General features: G+C 37.4%; 2 protein-coding genes across 4 annotated transcripts; both read left to right on the top strand.

Annotated features, from left to right (window-relative positions):
• Positions 1 to 4,881: 4,881 nt before the first annotated feature.
• LOC103980703 (uncharacterized) lies at positions 4,882 to 8,577 on the top strand. 2 transcript variants are annotated; one of them, XM_018825001.2, is made up of 6 exons: positions 4,882 to 4,954; positions 6,694 to 6,807; positions 7,498 to 7,577; positions 7,713 to 7,837; positions 8,068 to 8,172; positions 8,452 to 8,577. In XM_018825001.2, the coding sequence occupies exons 1-5, from the start codon at positions 4,902 to 4,904 to the stop codon at positions 8,137 to 8,139; spliced, it is 444 nt and encodes a 147-aa protein (XP_018680546.1). In that variant the 5' UTR covers positions 4,882 to 4,901; the 3' UTR covers positions 8,140 to 8,172; positions 8,452 to 8,577. The 2 variants fall into 2 exon arrangements, with proteins under 2 accessions (XP_018680546.1, XP_009395445.1); XM_009397170.3 differs by lacking the exon at positions 8,452 to 8,577 and having other exon boundaries at positions 8,068 to 8,383.
• Positions 8,578 to 10,622: 2,045 nt separating this feature from the next.
• LOC135609582 (uncharacterized) lies at positions 10,623 to 17,031 on the top strand. 2 transcript variants are annotated; one of them, XM_065102987.1, is made up of 2 exons: positions 10,623 to 12,408; positions 16,588 to 17,031. In XM_065102987.1, the coding sequence occupies exon 1, from the start codon at positions 10,710 to 10,712 to the stop codon at positions 12,321 to 12,323; it is 1,614 nt and encodes a 537-aa protein (XP_064959059.1). In that variant the 5' UTR covers positions 10,623 to 10,709; the 3' UTR covers positions 12,324 to 12,408; positions 16,588 to 17,031. The 2 variants fall into 2 exon arrangements, with proteins under 2 accessions (XP_064959059.1, XP_064959058.1); XM_065102986.1 differs by having other exon boundaries at positions 16,585 to 17,031.
• Positions 17,032 to 17,223: the final 192 nt, after the last annotated feature.

Below are 17,223 nucleotides of genomic sequence, written 5' to 3'. Positions count from 1 at the left end.
ATCTGATACGTAGGTGTATGACCGGGTACGGGCGGATCACCCCGAGACGGGCAGCTTCTGTTGCAACCAGTAGGATCCGCCCACGTGTCCTTCTTCCCTTGGCACGCATCACGTGATGCTGCATCTTCCACGTGCTATAGAACGGAAGCGGAAAAAGAGGATTCCGTCTGCTCCCGCTTCGCACTTTGATTGGAAATCGCATTGGGACCCGCAGCGAGGGGGCTTAAATGACGCTTCTGTCTCTTACATTTAAGTGCGGGAGCAAAAGGGTCAAAAATCGACGGCGCGAGATGATTCCTCCGAAGGGCATGATGGGTCGACAGGATTTATTACTGCGCACAGAGGTGGGTCCCGAATCACGGCCGTTCGTGGGTGGGCCCGGTGCCATCACATGGCTAGGCAAGGCGGTACACGCACCTAACCGTGTTTCTAATGTCGGTACGTGATTATCTTACGGCGGGGCCCAGTTGTGGAGGCCATCATGTGCGTGACGTACGGCGAACCCCTTTGGGGAGCAATTTTTAAGCAATCCTTTCGATCTTACCTGCCGAAATACCCGCTATCTGATGTCCGAAACGTGGAGTCCCCCAACTGGTCCCCACCACGACGCACGCAGATGAACCGTGAGCGACGTTTCTCCGGGGCCGCGGTCGTACGATTTGGGGAAACAATCGACGGCAGAACAAAAAGGACGAGTGGTTGTTGCTTACTCGCCCAATAGTGCCCCACATTCGACGGTCCCAGGCGCCCCACGTCGTCCGTCACCCCGCGCCAACGAGACGCCAGTTTTCCCGACGTGAAACGCGTGCCGGCCCCAGGGTTTGCAGCATGGGCCCCAGAACGATCTCCAATACGATTCCAGGATCGGTCGAGGGTATACGTCGAGTGGGTACAATAGTTCGGACCCTTTTTAAATCAAAAAAAAGAACGTACGAGTTTCCCTTTACGCCCCCGTTATTTTCAATTATGGCAGCAGAGTCAAGTACGATGACAACCACTAATAAATAGATAATGACGAGGAAGGGGACGCGACAGTCATTATAGAGAAGAAGAGGGTCAAAATATAAGGGTAAAGAGAAGAAGTAACGTGAGTGACGGGGATCGAGTCGCCGGGACGCAGGGACGAAACTGCCCTTGGTATGGCCATGTTATTCTGGGAATCGACACGTGAAACGAGGATAGGATCGAAGGCTTTACGTGGGGGAGGGGACCGTTTTGAACCCCGATATATCGGCGAGAATTCCCCGATAACGATAAAATACCCCCGTATCGGTCAAAATCTCGGAATGGCCGACATGAGAGAAGACGACATTATCGCGAGAGATTCTTTCTGTGTCGCATGCGAGGAGCCGTTTAGTCGCATAATAATTCTTTTACCATTTTTCTAACCCGATTATTCTACCCTTCTATTCATTGTACAACCTTATGTGGGACCCCGAACCACGGAAGACCGGGTAGAAATATGAGGTAGTGGAATCAGTGACTTTAGGAACGCCACAATGGAATATAATATATATATATAAGCACTTTGACCTTTATATATATTTATAGTAGTCCAACTTTAAATAACATGGTGATAAAGTCTTATATAAAACTATTTTCTAACTTGGTAAGGTTTATATTTTTATGTTAATTATGAGACAATTTGAATTATTGAATGTACACACTTGATAATGATAAAGTAGGGCCCACGTGAAGGGTGGTCCCATAAGCCTCCAACTTTGAATGGGATTGTTGATGGACTCTATGGTGGAATAAGAAACTCTTCCATCAAGAGCTACTTCATAATGCATGGATGATGCAATTTTGTTGGACACATTGGGGACCTCACTTTCATAGTATTGATTTCTCAAGAATGAGTCATTGTCAGATATGTGTGGAGAAAAAGCCATGAGAATGAAGTGTGCATCACATCATCAAGGATTGGTCAAAAACAAACAATCATCCTTTGATGGCATTCCCACACCATACATGGGAAAGTGTGCATCTTTGGTGACAAGAGCTTGGCAAGGACCAACAAGGTCCCACAATGACTTTGTGATGAGAGGATAACATAAATGACATGAGCCACATGTTTTCTTGTGTTCATGTTTCTGAAACAAAAAATGTTTTATTTTTTTGAACATTTGTTTTAGCCTAAATCAATCATAGTTATCAAAATCTCGAAATTATTTTTAATATAAAGCATATTAATCATCTAAAAGTATATTCAAGTTTACTATTTTTAATAAAAGTTATGATTGAATATAAACAAAAATGATAATGTTGAATTCCTAAATTACCATTTATTGCTTTTATCAATTATTTGACTATCCATGTATTCAAATATTTTTCAAGGAAAAGTAATACCTATTTTATTTCGACATCGATACGTTAATGATCAATTGACAACATTAATTATGATGATATATTTTTTATAAAAATAAAATTGATTAACTAAATTAATTGATTATAAAAGATATTTCAAGTGTCAAAGTATCATAAAAAAAATTCAGTCGAGAGGACCACTAAATATATATTTTTTTATTTATTTTTCTTTTCGGTAAAAGGATCCAAATGGGTCTATGTCTCGTTTCTATTTACTCGATCCAATCAGAACCAATATATATATATATATATATATATATATATATATATATATATATATATATATATATATATATATATAAGTCAATGAAGAAAAAGAATAGAAAAGGATAGAAGATGAGAGAGAGAGAGAGATTGGGAGGTGAAGGCAGAAGAATGGACTACTTTGTGTTGACAGTCTCTTTCTACTTCTTCTTCTTCTTCTGCTTCTTCTTCTTTGCTTTGGTTGGATTGATTGTATCACGAGAAGTTGCAGGCAGCATTCGATCGACGACTGCCGAGTAGATTGCAACTGACACTGACCGTTGTCTTGTCTGCACTCCTTCGAATCAATAGCTGTTTTCTCTTTCCTGCTTTTTCAGTCAGCTTTTTTCTTTGAGCTTTACGGAAGAATCAAAGATGTACAGATACCCAAAAGAGAGAGAGAGAGAGAGAGAGAGAGATGGAGGACAGCAGTCTGTGCAGCACAGACATCTTTGTTGGAGCTTTCCCCCATCTCTCTCTCTCTCTCTCTCTCTCTCTTTCTTTTCATTCTACTTATTTAGATCGGATTTATAGTAATTAGCCTTATATCGTCCGTTGGAGATAATCGACGAGATGTGTTGGGAACAACAAAAAAATCCGAAAATTCAAAAATTAAAAGAGAAATTAAAATATAAATAAAATCCTATTTTTTATAATTTTTATACCACGATGATGTCTAATATTAGGATTTATTATTCCATTAAATACATATCTCAAAATATTAGTCGATTCTAATATATTTTAATTAGAATAGATACAAAAGGGAGATTAATCAGGATGGAATAAAAAATAAATTTCATTCATACATTATATTCCATTTCAAAATAAAAAATTAAAGATCAATTAAATATTTTCAAAAATAAAAATATTATTATTAAATAATAATTTATTTTTATTTGGTGAATACAGGACAGGACAGCTAAAGGTAGCATGAGACATTGACATGTAACCTCTGGTTGGGATAGGTTTATTTTATGATATTGTGAGACATGATAGAACTAATGGAGAGTAGGATAAAGATTGCATCAGTTGTCACCTTTTGCAACTACCACAATTATTTCTAATCAATGATTTCCACAATAAATAACTAAATCATGTGTTTGTAGTGTCATATGTGTTGCTATTCACCTTTTGGTTTGCTTGTTTTCTCTTTCTTCTTGTTCTCCCTTATGATAGATAGTGGTGTGCATAAATCTGTGGTGAGTAAATAAAAATAAGATGTATTGATTTAGGTCAAATAATTGATGATTTATATATATGATGTATAACTTGATGATTAGATGTCATATCTTAATGCTTTTGGTTTTTGTTTTATTTTAGTTATTATTATTATTATTATTATTATTATTATTCTTCTTCTTTTTAAGATAATTGATATATGATGTATAACTTGATGATTAGATGTGAAATCCAATGCTTTTGGTTTTTATTGTATTTTAATTATTTTTCTTTTTTTTATGATGTGATATCTATGAACATACAAAATAACAAAAATAATATATAATCTAAGTGGTGTTCGATTTCATTATAATTGTGTGTTTCTCATGTTATACTTAAATCTCAATTTGGATTTGGATTTCAATTCATCTATCATTTATTCAAATCCTTCTCTCAAAAGTCTTTTTTTTTTCTTCTTCTTTTCATACAAGAGACAAATAAGAGTTAATTCAATTAGCGACATATCGAGCATAATTAACTTATCTAACATGTTACTATGAAATCTCAATTAAAAATACTCATTGTAACACCCATAGTTTCACATCGAAAGTGGGCAAGATTAATATTGACTTATAAGGATCTGATGAGTATATTATTATCAACTTTAGCTTAAATATTTTGGTCAGTGATTTAGACCAAACGAAATTGATAGGCCAGTTAACCCATCAGGCCTTCATGACACTCATCATCATAAATCATATACTTGTGATTAGAGATAATTTATTTCAAAAAAAATTATCACTTTTTTCAAATAGAACTTTTTTTTGTTACATAATTATTATATTTTTCATCTCGAATAAATAATAATTTGAACGTCAAAGATAAAGAACATTGTCTAACAATTTGTAGAACATCTCGGATTGATGATCAAAATCGATTAACTTTAAACTCTTCGTCTCCTAAGGAGTGTAGTCTTTTTTCTTTTTTTCTTGGTGATAAGCGGGTAGCACAGACTCCGATACCCAAAAAAATCCGATCCGATAACGTCTCTGATCTTGCGACCGTTGAATTCGGATCCGAACCACATATAAATACCTCTCTGACGAAGGGGAAAGAAAGGAAGGGGAGAAAGGATGCTGCTTGCGGTTCTCTTCACGAACACCGAGGGCAACATCCTCGTTGAACGGTAACCCTTCGATGACCTCCCCCGCCCCTCCATTAGATCTCAATCCCTCTTTCTTGCATGCGCCCGATTCGGTTTTTGATTCATGGATGATCGGGGCGTGAGCTGTCTCCGTTTTCTTCGAGTAGTCTTCGCGAGTTGATCATGGGCTCTCGCTTCTGGGAAGACCAGAAAAGAGATCGGGTATCGGTTTTTTTTTATCAGTAGAATAAAAAAATGTTTAGTTTTCAGCGGTTATTCGTGATCAAGAAGCCACATTTTGTTGAAGAATAAAGGATGCTTAAGCAGTCTGATCCATTATTTTTGGGGCTATCCGGTAAATTGAGGTCGAGATGTGAAGATAAGACTGAAGATCGAAGCTTAGAAAGAACATCCTGGAGATAAAGGAGCTACTTTGATAGCTTATGATGCTTTACTATGTCATAGGGATTTCATTTGCAACTGCGTTTATTGCAAGAATTGCTCAGTTTAGATTGTCATTAGTCACACTGTCATGCAGATTTCCTGTTTAGTACCTTGTCACACGAGTTCTTGTTGTCTGCATATAAGCATCTGTTATTGTACCTTCTTGACCATAAGACTGCACGAGAAACAAAATTTATGGCACTGATCTTAATCTTGTCTTTTCTGTTTCGAAGAATTAATTTTAGTGCCTTGAAAGAAATGTAAATTGGATCTTTCCTAATAGATTAAGCTTTTGGGGATTACTAGTCATTCGATTAAAATCTTTGTCTTATTATGAGAGGGCCCAATCTATATTGAACTCTAACACATATAATGTTATAGGGTAGGTCTTTTGCAAAAAAAAAAAATGTATGGGCCAACCATAAATCATGCTCTGACTGAATTGCTCGAGATTTTGAAGAGAAGTTTCATGATGTAAAATGTATTGTTCAAATCCAAGATCATATAGAGCCCTTGCTGAAGAGGAGTGTGATTCATCTGGCAAATTTTGTACTTTGGATCATCAAATCCTACTATGCTCGTAGATTGATTTTAAATTGTCTTTTCCTTTTCTAAAATTTCCTTATTTTTACCATAGGAATGTCTTAAACTGGCACTTGGTTGTATTCAGAGTGATGAGCTTTCGTTTAATCTCTATTCTACACTTTCAAATTACTACAAGGTATACTACTTCTGATTTACATCTTAAATAGGAAGATTGCAGAGCCAGTATTAATTACATACAACCCAGGAACTAGGTTTTGGTGTATGTCTGTGGTGTCTGTGTTGAAATCCATGTTTGTGATGTTACTTTTGAATCCACATTTGCTGACCTGATCTATATGTTAAGAAGATAGTTATAAAATTGTTTGCTTACCCTATCATCAATTAACAAAGAAGATCTCTCAATTAGTAAAGGTGAAGGCAGAGGTAAGGCAACTAGTATTGCTGGTGATATGAAGTTAGATTTCTTCTACCTTTGCCATCTCTCTTATCAATTCTTCGTGTCACGTAGTCATCAGAGAGGTCATCACATTACTGAACTTTTATTTCTTTTGAACTTTCTCCATGGTCATGCTGTTCTAGATGTTTCATCAGATCTGAACATGGCATGAGTTCATGAAGTTCCATGGTTTGCTAGAGTACTCTAGGAATATAGCTGTTCTTTTGCTTTATACTGTTTTGATTTATTATTATCTAGAGCAATCATTAAATTTACTGGTCTTGTTACTTGGCATCATGATGATGCAAATTTTCCAAAGTAGCAAGATTCTATCATTGATTTTCTTCCAATGCAGCTTTCAGGGAGTTCCTACAGAGGAGAGACTCCATTGGCGATCTTTTCTAGTAAAGCTAGGAGCAGATAATCTAAGAAGAGCTAAAAATGAAGAACTTTTTGTTGCTTCTCACAAGTATGTAAATCACTTATTGTTGTATCTTTGAGTTCTACATTGTTGGCTGCATTTTGTGAATTTATATATCTGCTTGCTGTACTTTGTCAGATACCTTCTCTTATGCTTGGATTTTCTTTTTACCTAGGAATATTCTCTAAAATAAAAAAAAACTTAAGTAAATCTTACTGCATATTAGTCTTTCTTTTTCTTCCTACTATGAGATGAAGAAACTACACTTTTTAACTATGCAAATATGTTTCTGTCTAGTAGTGTCATTGGTTACCCTTCTGTAACGGCAAATAATTTTTAGATGGCTTAAAGAAAACTTGCGTGATGTATCAAGATGACAAACCAACTTTGATGATACTGATTTAATAGTTGGCTTCAATGTTGTTTTCTTGGGACAAACCAACCCCAAATGGTTGGGACATTGAGTTGCCATCAATGTTATTGTTTTCTTGGGACACTAAATCGAAGATTTGAAGATGCTTGCTCTTGAAAAAGGTCAAATGTTAATCACTTGCTAATGACTTTGAAGCTTTTACTGTGCTACTTTGTGGTGAATCATCACTCCTTACTAAAATCTAGCTGTGCACACAAGATAACTATCACTGTTTTCAGGAATAAGGATAAAGCTCATACACACTCTCCCAGCATGCTTATCTTCATCACTTTTTATCTTTCAAGTTAACTCTTATCGATTTGCAGGTCTGTTTATATTGTGTATACCATGCTTGGAGATGTCTCAATTTACGTCGTTGGCAAGGATGAGTATGATGAATTAACTTGTAAGTGCGTATATTTATGACTGTAATATTGTAAATTAGATATGAATGTATTTTGACTTACGAGAAAATTACTATTAGCCTGTAAAATCACAAAATCATACTTTTACTTATTTTTCTTGTTTAACCTGATTCAAGTGTCCGAAGTTATCTATGTGATAACCTCCTCCGTGAAGGATGCATGTGGTAAGCCTCCTACGGAACGCCTATTCCTTGACAAGTATGGAAAAATTTGCCTATGTCTGGATGAAATAGTTTGGAAGGTACACAAAAAATCTCATCTAATTTTTCTCCTTTTTCATGACAACTAATAATCATATGGTTCTTGAACTTCCAAGTTTATGAACTGATGGATCAGTAACCTGCACATACTTGAAATTTCAAGTTTCACCTTCTCATTAATATTTTGTGTCATCATCTTAGCCAAAGACGATGCCTTCCCCTCCCCAAATCTGCAATTTCTTCTTTTTTATAACATGCTTCTTATCTGAAGGGGCTGCTGGAGAACACTGATAAGAGCAGAATCCGACGTCTGACAAGGTTAAAGCCTCCTACTGATGTCTGAAAGATCAATGTCTCTCCTACTGGCATGATCAAGGTTCTTCTTGTTGATCTTTTCTTAATATCTCATACCCTTTGCATTCTAAACCAATAAATAGCAAATTATTCAAGTCTGCTGGGAAATTTGCATTCATTTTTGCAACAATAAATTATATTCTTTTCCTTTGTCATATGTAGTTAAAGGAAAACTGTATTGCCAACTTTTTACTTTTCTAAAAGATTGAGTTGTATGCTTTTGGGATCGTGTAGGATCATTGATTTTGTTTAGAATCTCACACAACTGACGGCTTAAATCATGATAATTATTTGACAACAGGGGACATCGATGCAAGAAAATAGAAATGGATTGATATAAATCTTAGCTTTCTAGGAGATGCAATCTTTCACAGTTGTGCTTCAGATTTCTTCCAAATCCACATCAGCACACATTTAACTTTCCTGGATCATTTTATTACATGCTACTTTTGTCAAGATCCATATATTGTTGACACTTTGATCATAGTAGGGCCAAAGAGAAACTCAATATACCAAAGTATCAATTTGCTCTTCTTTTAGTGAACCATTTTGCAAGAGAAGTGAATTACTTGAGAGTATTAATGTGATTTGCCTAAGGGCAAAATAAATGTAAGAAATGTAATATTTACTTGTATGATTTGGCTAATATTCATCGTCTTGTCAGACTTGACACATGGATACTAACTTGTTAGTCAATAGCAAAATAAACTGATCAAATTCTTCATGTTATCATGAATCAAGATAGAAAATATTCACTGAATCAGAGGATCCCATACTATAAATTAGGGTCCCTCCAAATATGACACGTTCTTGTTTCTCCTTTTTTTTTACTTTTATACTTCATCTCCATATGCTTCTGACATTGGTATTTTCTTGCAAGAGGTATGTAAACCTAATTTAATTCATATCACCCCCTCAACAGCTCTCATAATCCATGCAGTTGAATCAATTTTTGAGGTGTGAAACGATTCGGCATGCGAGCCATGTCGGTTTGTTTTTGTAATTCAGCTTGACGACCAACACTAAAATGAACATTTTTTTTTCTAAATAACCTAAATTTTTTTGTCCCCTACACCTTTTCTTGACCTTGTAAACTTACTTGTTCTTTTGTTATTGTTGAGGCTTGAGACCGTGCTGAAAAATGTTATAATTTAATGTAGGATTGACAATGATATCTGTATAAATATCTGTAACAGCTGAATTATCTGTATAAAATATATGTAACATATTCATGGAAACACTAACGGAATAAAAAAATATAAGCCATGCCCAACTGATATTGATTAAACTTTCATATCATTTTACAATCTTAGAAGGGCACATATAGCAGCATTTCATAAATGTTGTATGATACATGTGTAATCAATCATAGGGCCTCTTTTGCAAACTTTTATGGAAAATGGTGTTTAATTGGAGAAAGATGCATGCAAAATCTCATAAGTTTGCGGAACTCAAAATTTCCCTTTCTTCATTCTATGTTATTGTAACCTTTAATAAATGGATCATAAATTTGAAAAATTAATAATATGATGGCTATCATATGAGAAAGGAGATCATTCTCGACATTTATTTATGGGTGAAGCAAAAGCAAATGTAACAAAAAACACTTAATAAAATAAAAAAAGTAAATATAAAAAGTAAAAAAATTATATGCAAATTTCTCTTTTTCTTCTTTAGTATAATTCTCCAATATGACAAGAGCTATACATAAAATAAGTGATCACTATTTAAATGAGGAATTAGGGTTACAAATTAAATTTTTTTAGTTGCTCAAATCCCATTCTGACTCAATCATCGCTAAGATTTGAATTCTATTCAACAAGGTTAACTTACATATATATATATATATATATATATGTATATATATATATGTATATGTATATATATATGTATATATATATGTATATATATTGGGATGGTACCCCTTTTCATAATTCTCAAACAGTCACTCACTATTTCAAAAATTCTAAAAGTACCCCTCAAAAGTTATTATGGATTTTTTTATCTAAATTAAAAAGGTTTTTTCACCAATTGTTTACAGTGTTTTTGTTTCAAAAATACTGTGACATCATTATTAGTTCAAAAATATTATACGGTTCTTTTATTCTAAAAATATTATATAGTATTTTTTAAATACTATACAGTATTTTATGGATAAAAAATAACACATAAAATATTATAAACAGTTGACGAATTTTTTTTGGATTTGGGCAGAAAAATATGATAAATTTTTAAAGGATATTTTTGGAATATTAAAAAAAATGAGGTGACTATTTGAGAATTATGAAAAGAGATATCATCTGAGAAAAATTAAAAAAAAAAGATATATATATATATATATATATATACATATGAAAGTTAAAGTTAAAATTAATTTTTTTTAAATAAGATATTAATTTATGGTTTTTAGAATAATAATAAAGGCTTCAGATAATTACGGAGAAGCAGAATCGTCCATCAAATAGATGTGTCCGATGTGATGCCCATCAGTCTCCGTCCGCCGCAGTCTGTAAATGCGCTCGACACAACGAAGCAGGCTTCCTCCGACCCAACCATCCCATGGAACCCGAGTCCGAACCTCCGCCGCCGCCACTGTCAGCGGAGCCGCCCTCAGAACCTGGCGCTGAGGAGGACGCGGAGGCGGAGGCCCGCCGCCTCAAGTCCCTGGCGGAGGAGAAGCTTCTCTCGTCGTCTCTCAAGTCCGCCCTCAAGTATGCGAAGCGCGCCGCCCGGCTCGCTCCCGAACTCGACGGTGTCACCCAGATGGTCACCGCCCTCAAGGTCCTCCGCGCCGACCCCTCCGACCACTACAAGGTCCTCCGCCTCCCACCCTTCTCCACTCCGGCTGCCGTCCGCAAGCAGTACAAGGCCCTCGCCCTCATGCTCCACCCCGACAAGGCCGCCGCCCACCCCCTCCCCGCCGCCGAGGACGCCTTCAAGCGCGTCGCTGACTCCTTTCGCTTCCTCTCCGACCGCTCCCTCAAGCGCGACTTGGACCTCCGGCTCCGCCTCTCACTATCGGCCGCCGCCTCTGCGGAGGGCGAGGCCCCGATCCCTCCCGTCACCTTCTGGACCGCCTGCACCACCTGCCGCCTCCTCCACGAGTTCGATCGCAAGTACGTCGGTTACCGACTCGTGTGCCCTAGCTGCCGTAAGAGCTTCCTCGCCGTTGAGGTCCCTGCTGGAGACAAGCCGAGCGCCGCTCATGAGAACGGAGCGATGAAAGATGAGGCCAGGGTTAGGGTAACTCGGTCGAGGTCCAGTTCCAGGCCTAGGATCCCCCGGTTTCCGGCGCTGGTGGGGGATAAGAAGAGGAAAACTAGGGTTTCGCCTTCCCCCGTTGCAAAGATGCCCCGGCCGAGTGCGGAGAAGACTTTGGCGGAGATACAGATGGAGCTCATCAAGGCGAAGGGAAAGGACAAGAGTAGGAACGGACGGAAGGAGAAGGCTTTAGCTGCCGTGAAAATGGAAGAAGACAATGATGTAAGCCTTATGGCAGTGGAGGACTCCGATTTCTACGATTTCGACAAGGACAGGACAGAGAAAAGCTTCAGAATGGGGCAGATTTGGGCTATATATGATGATGATGATGGAATGCCGCGGCATTATGGACTAATAGATGAGGTGATATCATTCAATCCATTCAGAATGACAATGAGCTGGTTAGACATTCAGTGCAATGGGGATGAGGCTATGGTGCTCGGGGAAAAGTCGGGGTTGCATATTTCGTGTGGGCGGTTCAAGGTGGGGAGGAAGGTTGACATAGATTCTGTGAACTGCTTCTCCCATTACGTCAATTGTGAGAGAGCTGCGAGAGAGCTTTATAGGATTTATCCTAATAAGGGTTCTGTATGGGCTCTCTACGGTGAGCAGAATGCAAGAGAGGATGGAAGGCACTACGATATCGTTGTCTGCCTCACCAGTCACAGTGAGATGTACGGGTTGAGCATCGCATATCTTGAGAAGGTGGTAGGTTACAAGACAATATTTAAGAGGCAAGCAATCGGTCGCCATGCTATTAAGTGGCTCAAGAAAGATGATATGAGGTTGTTTTCACACCAAATACCTGCTCGAAAACTTTCAGAGGCCCAGGGATTAGACCTGCCAAGAGACTGCTGGGAGCTTGATCCTGCTTCCCTTCCTCCTGATTTGCTTAGAATTGGTTGTGGTTGATGATTACTCAGCTTCTTGCTTCTAGGCCGTATAATGCTGCAAGCATTGATATGATCTATGGGAACATTGCTGATCTCATATTGAGGTTTTCTTCTACCACCCCTGGTTCTACCATGCTAGTTTATTAATAGGCCTTCAGTAGATTTTTTTGTTTCTTTTGGAGCCGAATGGGTGGAATCTGTTCTTTAATCATTCTTCTTTATTCTTCTTAAAGTGTTAATCTCTTATGCAATTTTCTAGCTTGCTGTTTTGCTTCGTACACTATTTACTAGTACAACTCAAATAAAATAATTGCAGCTACATGGTGTGAGTATGCAACTGTTTTAATACAGTTAACAACTTGTAGTCATGTACTGATGCCATTATCTGGGCATATTTCTCACTTTCAATATGAAGTAAATTACAGGTCAAAGCAAGATTATACTTAAATTAAATTTTTTAGATTACCTGATTTTGCAATCATATGAAGAACTGGCTTGCAAAGTAAAATCTTCTATCTTTTTTCCTCTGTGCATGCAGAATGACATTTTGCATAATTTAGTGTATTATTCATATTGAGGGGCAAACACATTTTGACTCATTTTTGTCAGTTGTGAGACAGTGCTGCAACAGTTTTGTTTTATGAGCTATGGGGCAGCATATTGTCAATGATCCCACTTAATATAATCCAAAAAATAAGTTTGGAAGACTACTAATGATGTTTGTATTTTCTGATGCTTTGTCTTATGCAACAATTGGTACTTCAACTCATATTCTGCAGAGCTTGCTCATGCTGGAATTTCCTCAACCATATTGCAAACCTGCTTGTGGACAAGCGTCTGCTAATAACTTAGCTGCTTAAATGTAGTATGAGCACAAAACTTCAATTGACTTTCTTGCTAATATCTGTTGATTTCTTTGTGTATTTTTATGCAAAAAATACTTGATTATGAAGGATTTAAAATATTTCCATACCATGAGCATATTTCAAAGCACTGAAAGTTACTTTCAATCATATTTTCTAAATCCTTTCATATTGACATTTAGCACAGCCTATCAACTTGCATGTATGTGGTTATTGTATTGCAACAGACAAGTACTTTGAAATATGCTTGTTACACAAGAATATCTGATCATATTAGTTAACATCTATGCCAATTGTTTATATTTTATCTGTTATTTTGTAGTGATTCTGTGTGGGTCAGTGAGTGTTTTTTCCTTTCATTTTTTATGTGGTGATGGTAGTGGTGGTGGTATTGTTTCCGGCAGAGGCCCTCAATGAATTGTACTATTTGTCTAGGTTCCATTAGCTGCTTACAAACATGCTTTTGGCAACTTTCATTGCAACAGTTTAGGAACATTTACACTTGTTTTTTTTCCTTCTTTCCCAAATTGTCAACTATGGTTTCCATGTTCCTTTTCTTATCCTAATAATCTTATGCTTAAAAAATTCTTTGTTGTGGAATGGTCAATTTTGCAAAGTTTGTCTAAATGAGTATGTTAAATGTGTGCATAAGCTTAGGCTTTTTTTGATATTCCTCAGATGAGTCTTCTCAAGATTGTGCAGAGGCTTTCTTTTAATAGATCTTAAATTTGAATTTTCCAATCGGTTCATTACTTTTTGATATATCTCTAAAATGATATTACCTTCTATGTGAAACAAGGTAGTCAAAAGCACTAGGCGCGGACCCAAAATGCTCAAGACGCTAGGCGCTTGCTCGAGCGAAGCTAGATGCTCCCAAATATTATAATTTAAAAATTATATATCATGATTAATAAAAATAAACTAAAAAGTAGCACTGATGATTCGTCTGAAGCGCTGCATACTATAGCCATGATTCAAGATTCTAAACTTCAATGACAATACAAAACACTAAAAAGTAGCACTAATCACTACAGAAATAGCAATAATAATCAACATTTTATTACTGATTCACTATAGCAAAGAAGGCAGCTGCTGTTCACTACAACAGGCAGCTGTTGTTCATAGAGGGAGGGGGCCTATGACGAGTCCGGGAGGGGGGAAACGGGTGGTTGCAGTGAGCGTAGGAGGGTTGTGGTGAACGGGACAGAGGTAGGAGGAAGGAGGGAGGGAGGAGGAGAAAGAGAGAGATATATCGCAAGGGAGGGGAAGCAATCATCGTCGCTGTCGGAGGAAGATGCCACCACTACTGTTGAAGGAAGATGATGTCGCTGAAGGAAGATGTTGTCGTTGCCACTGGAGGACAACGCTGCTGGGGAAGAAGGTTGCTGCTGTCATTCGCCGATGGAGGAACATTGTCGTCGTGCAGAAACGAGAAAGTGGTTTTCTGTGTTAGGTTTCTCGCGCACGGGGTTTCGAGGTTTCTATGACTGTGCGACAGATAACTGGTTCAGTTGAACTAGTTATTTGTCTTGTGTTTGGTTCGACTCAAACTCGATGGTTAATTAGTTTAATTGAACCAGATAAGTTAGTTTAGTTTGACTTAGGCTCGACCTAGCCTGAGTTGAACCAGGCGAGCTCCTGGGCCGCGCTTGAGTGAAGATGCCTGCTTGGCCCAAGAGGTGGGTACTCGGGCCTCGCTCGCTTGGGCGCCTAGGCAAGCGAATGGGTGGCTGGCGACTTCACTGAATTTCTGATATTGTTTATTTAAGAACTAATAGATACATAGACCTTAAATGCAAATAAGAAGTAATTAAAAGGCACCAGTCCTTTGTGTACTCTTACTGAACATTAAAGTAGCTAACAATTCCATGTAGCACTATTTATTTCCAGGTTATTTACTTCTGGATCCTTCCCGTCCTCTCAAATGTTTTCGTGATTTAAAATATTGGCCTACATGAGGAATCTCTGTTGCTTTCAAATGTTTTCCGATTACTAAAGGCAGCTTTTGATTTTACCTTTGATTCTATGGTTATAGAAGCTCCTTGCTCCATGTATTCCTCTTAATATACATTCAGATTGTTAAAATTTCTCATGCTTTCTCTATAGAATGTATGCTTTTTCAATTTTTCATTCTGTACCATTAGTAACAGGGCTATTCTGAACTTTGTTCTTAAGGTGGTTGTTCTAAAATAGAACAATGGGAAATATTGTCTGTGTTGAGTATGTTGTAATTGGGATTTTAGGAATGTTAATATGATGGAAGATTTCGATGGCTGAGTCATTTACATGTAACTTGGCAATAGTAAATGCTTGTTTCTTTGAGTGACACAATATTGGTTTCTTGTACATGGTTGTCTTATCCTAAGGAACTTGGGTAAGGTATATGCGCAATTTTTTTTTTCCAAGCCCGTTTATGAGAGGCATAATCTAGTGACTTACATGGATGTACAACACATAGTTTTTAATAATTTTGAATGCATAACTTCCACAGTATTCTGAATACATTTGGTGTGTGAGAGGTCTTTCTTTTACACCTTGTTCATAATCACACTTGATTATTTATTTATGGCATGTTTTGGACAGTAAAAGTCATTTTCTGGGACAATGTGGAACTTCTGCTTGTGAAATGCCACCTGCTCCAATTGTCCACCTTTTCCACTAGTCACATCAAAATCAATGAAAAGCTTTTTGAATAGCAAATTCTCAAGTAATGGGAGATGCTTGCTGCACTTTTAACTGATAAATACTTATCTAGTGGTGCAGACAGTTGAGAATATTTGTCTCACCATGCTTAAAAGGACAGAATATGGTCAAGCATGCTTGTGAACAGTTAAACATAGGTCTTGTAGGTAGACATGAGCATATTTATGATGCAACTTCTTAGATGCATGGTGTTCTATATTTTCACAGCGTCAGCAGGAATGCAGTAAGATTACCATGAATATGGCCATGACTCCGAAGAACTATGTGAAGCATAGAGTAATTGGTTTGTCACTGAAAATTAGTTTCACAATGTTGGTGATTGAGGCAACCATAGTCATTCTGGCCTGTCTTCATGGTTGACTTATGGCACACCATTTATGGATACCTACAGATGTGAAACGCAAGCAAATGCAATACGTAGTCAATCAGTTTCCAGGTTGCTGGGGGTGAACAGAAAAATACTTTCAGGGTACAGACCTCTCAAGTATAAAGCAACCTTTAGTGTGTCTTTAATAACTTCTGTACATGTAACTTGGCAAACAACAATAAGATTCTTGTGGGGGCCCTGTGCATCTGTTTGTCAATCATTTTTCTCATGCCTGATTGTAGTCTTTGTTAATTTACAACTATGAGTTAATGCATCCGACCTGGTAGATTTCTAAATTTGTAGACAAGTATTTTGCACGATATGTGAAGATGTGATATTATTTTCAGCAGGGACCTCAATTTCACCTGGAATGGTATGTACTGACTGGTATTCACGGGTTTGGGCAAATGCCAAGACTTCGACTATCCCATTTCAGCACTCCAGGTCCAAGATGGGTTCCTGATCGGTAACCCTGGCGAACTGGTCTTACCATCCCTCTTCAGATCGTGCATCTCTCAGCAATATGCTTCTACCAAAAACCATAATTGTAGTCATGAATATTCTATAGTCATGTATGCCCCTTTGGGTATGTTAGATTGGTACAATGATCATTTTCTCTTCTGAGCTTGGCTTTGCATGTTCATTACAGCAGCTGTTGAGCTCTCACATACTCAAGTTGCTGTATAACAGATATCACTACAGTGGAAAATGTTCAGTGCTGCATTTTGGTAATTCCCATGTGTGGTAACTGTATTCAATTGCCTGGTAACAAGCATATCCAGCATTTCCAAGTATTCACTTTTGTTAACTTTATTCACTGGAACCAGAGATAGAACTGCATATTCTTCCATGATGAAATGTAAGGCTGGTTTATTATGTTATTAGCTTGTCTGTCACATTTATTTGGATCTGATACAGAGAAACGTGGTAGATTGTAATTTATAATTTTTGCTCATAAAAGAAGTATGTCAGTCCTATGGCTTATT

This window comes from Musa acuminata, chromosome BXJ2-4 (assembly GCF_036884655.1).
Source record: "Musa acuminata AAA Group cultivar baxijiao chromosome BXJ2-4, Cavendish_Baxijiao_AAA, whole genome shotgun sequence".
Taxonomy (NCBI): Eukaryota; Viridiplantae; Streptophyta; class Magnoliopsida; order Zingiberales; family Musaceae; genus Musa; species Musa acuminata.
The sequence above is the reverse complement of the archived record's forward strand: the minus strand, read 5'-3'. Positions and strand labels throughout refer to the sequence as shown.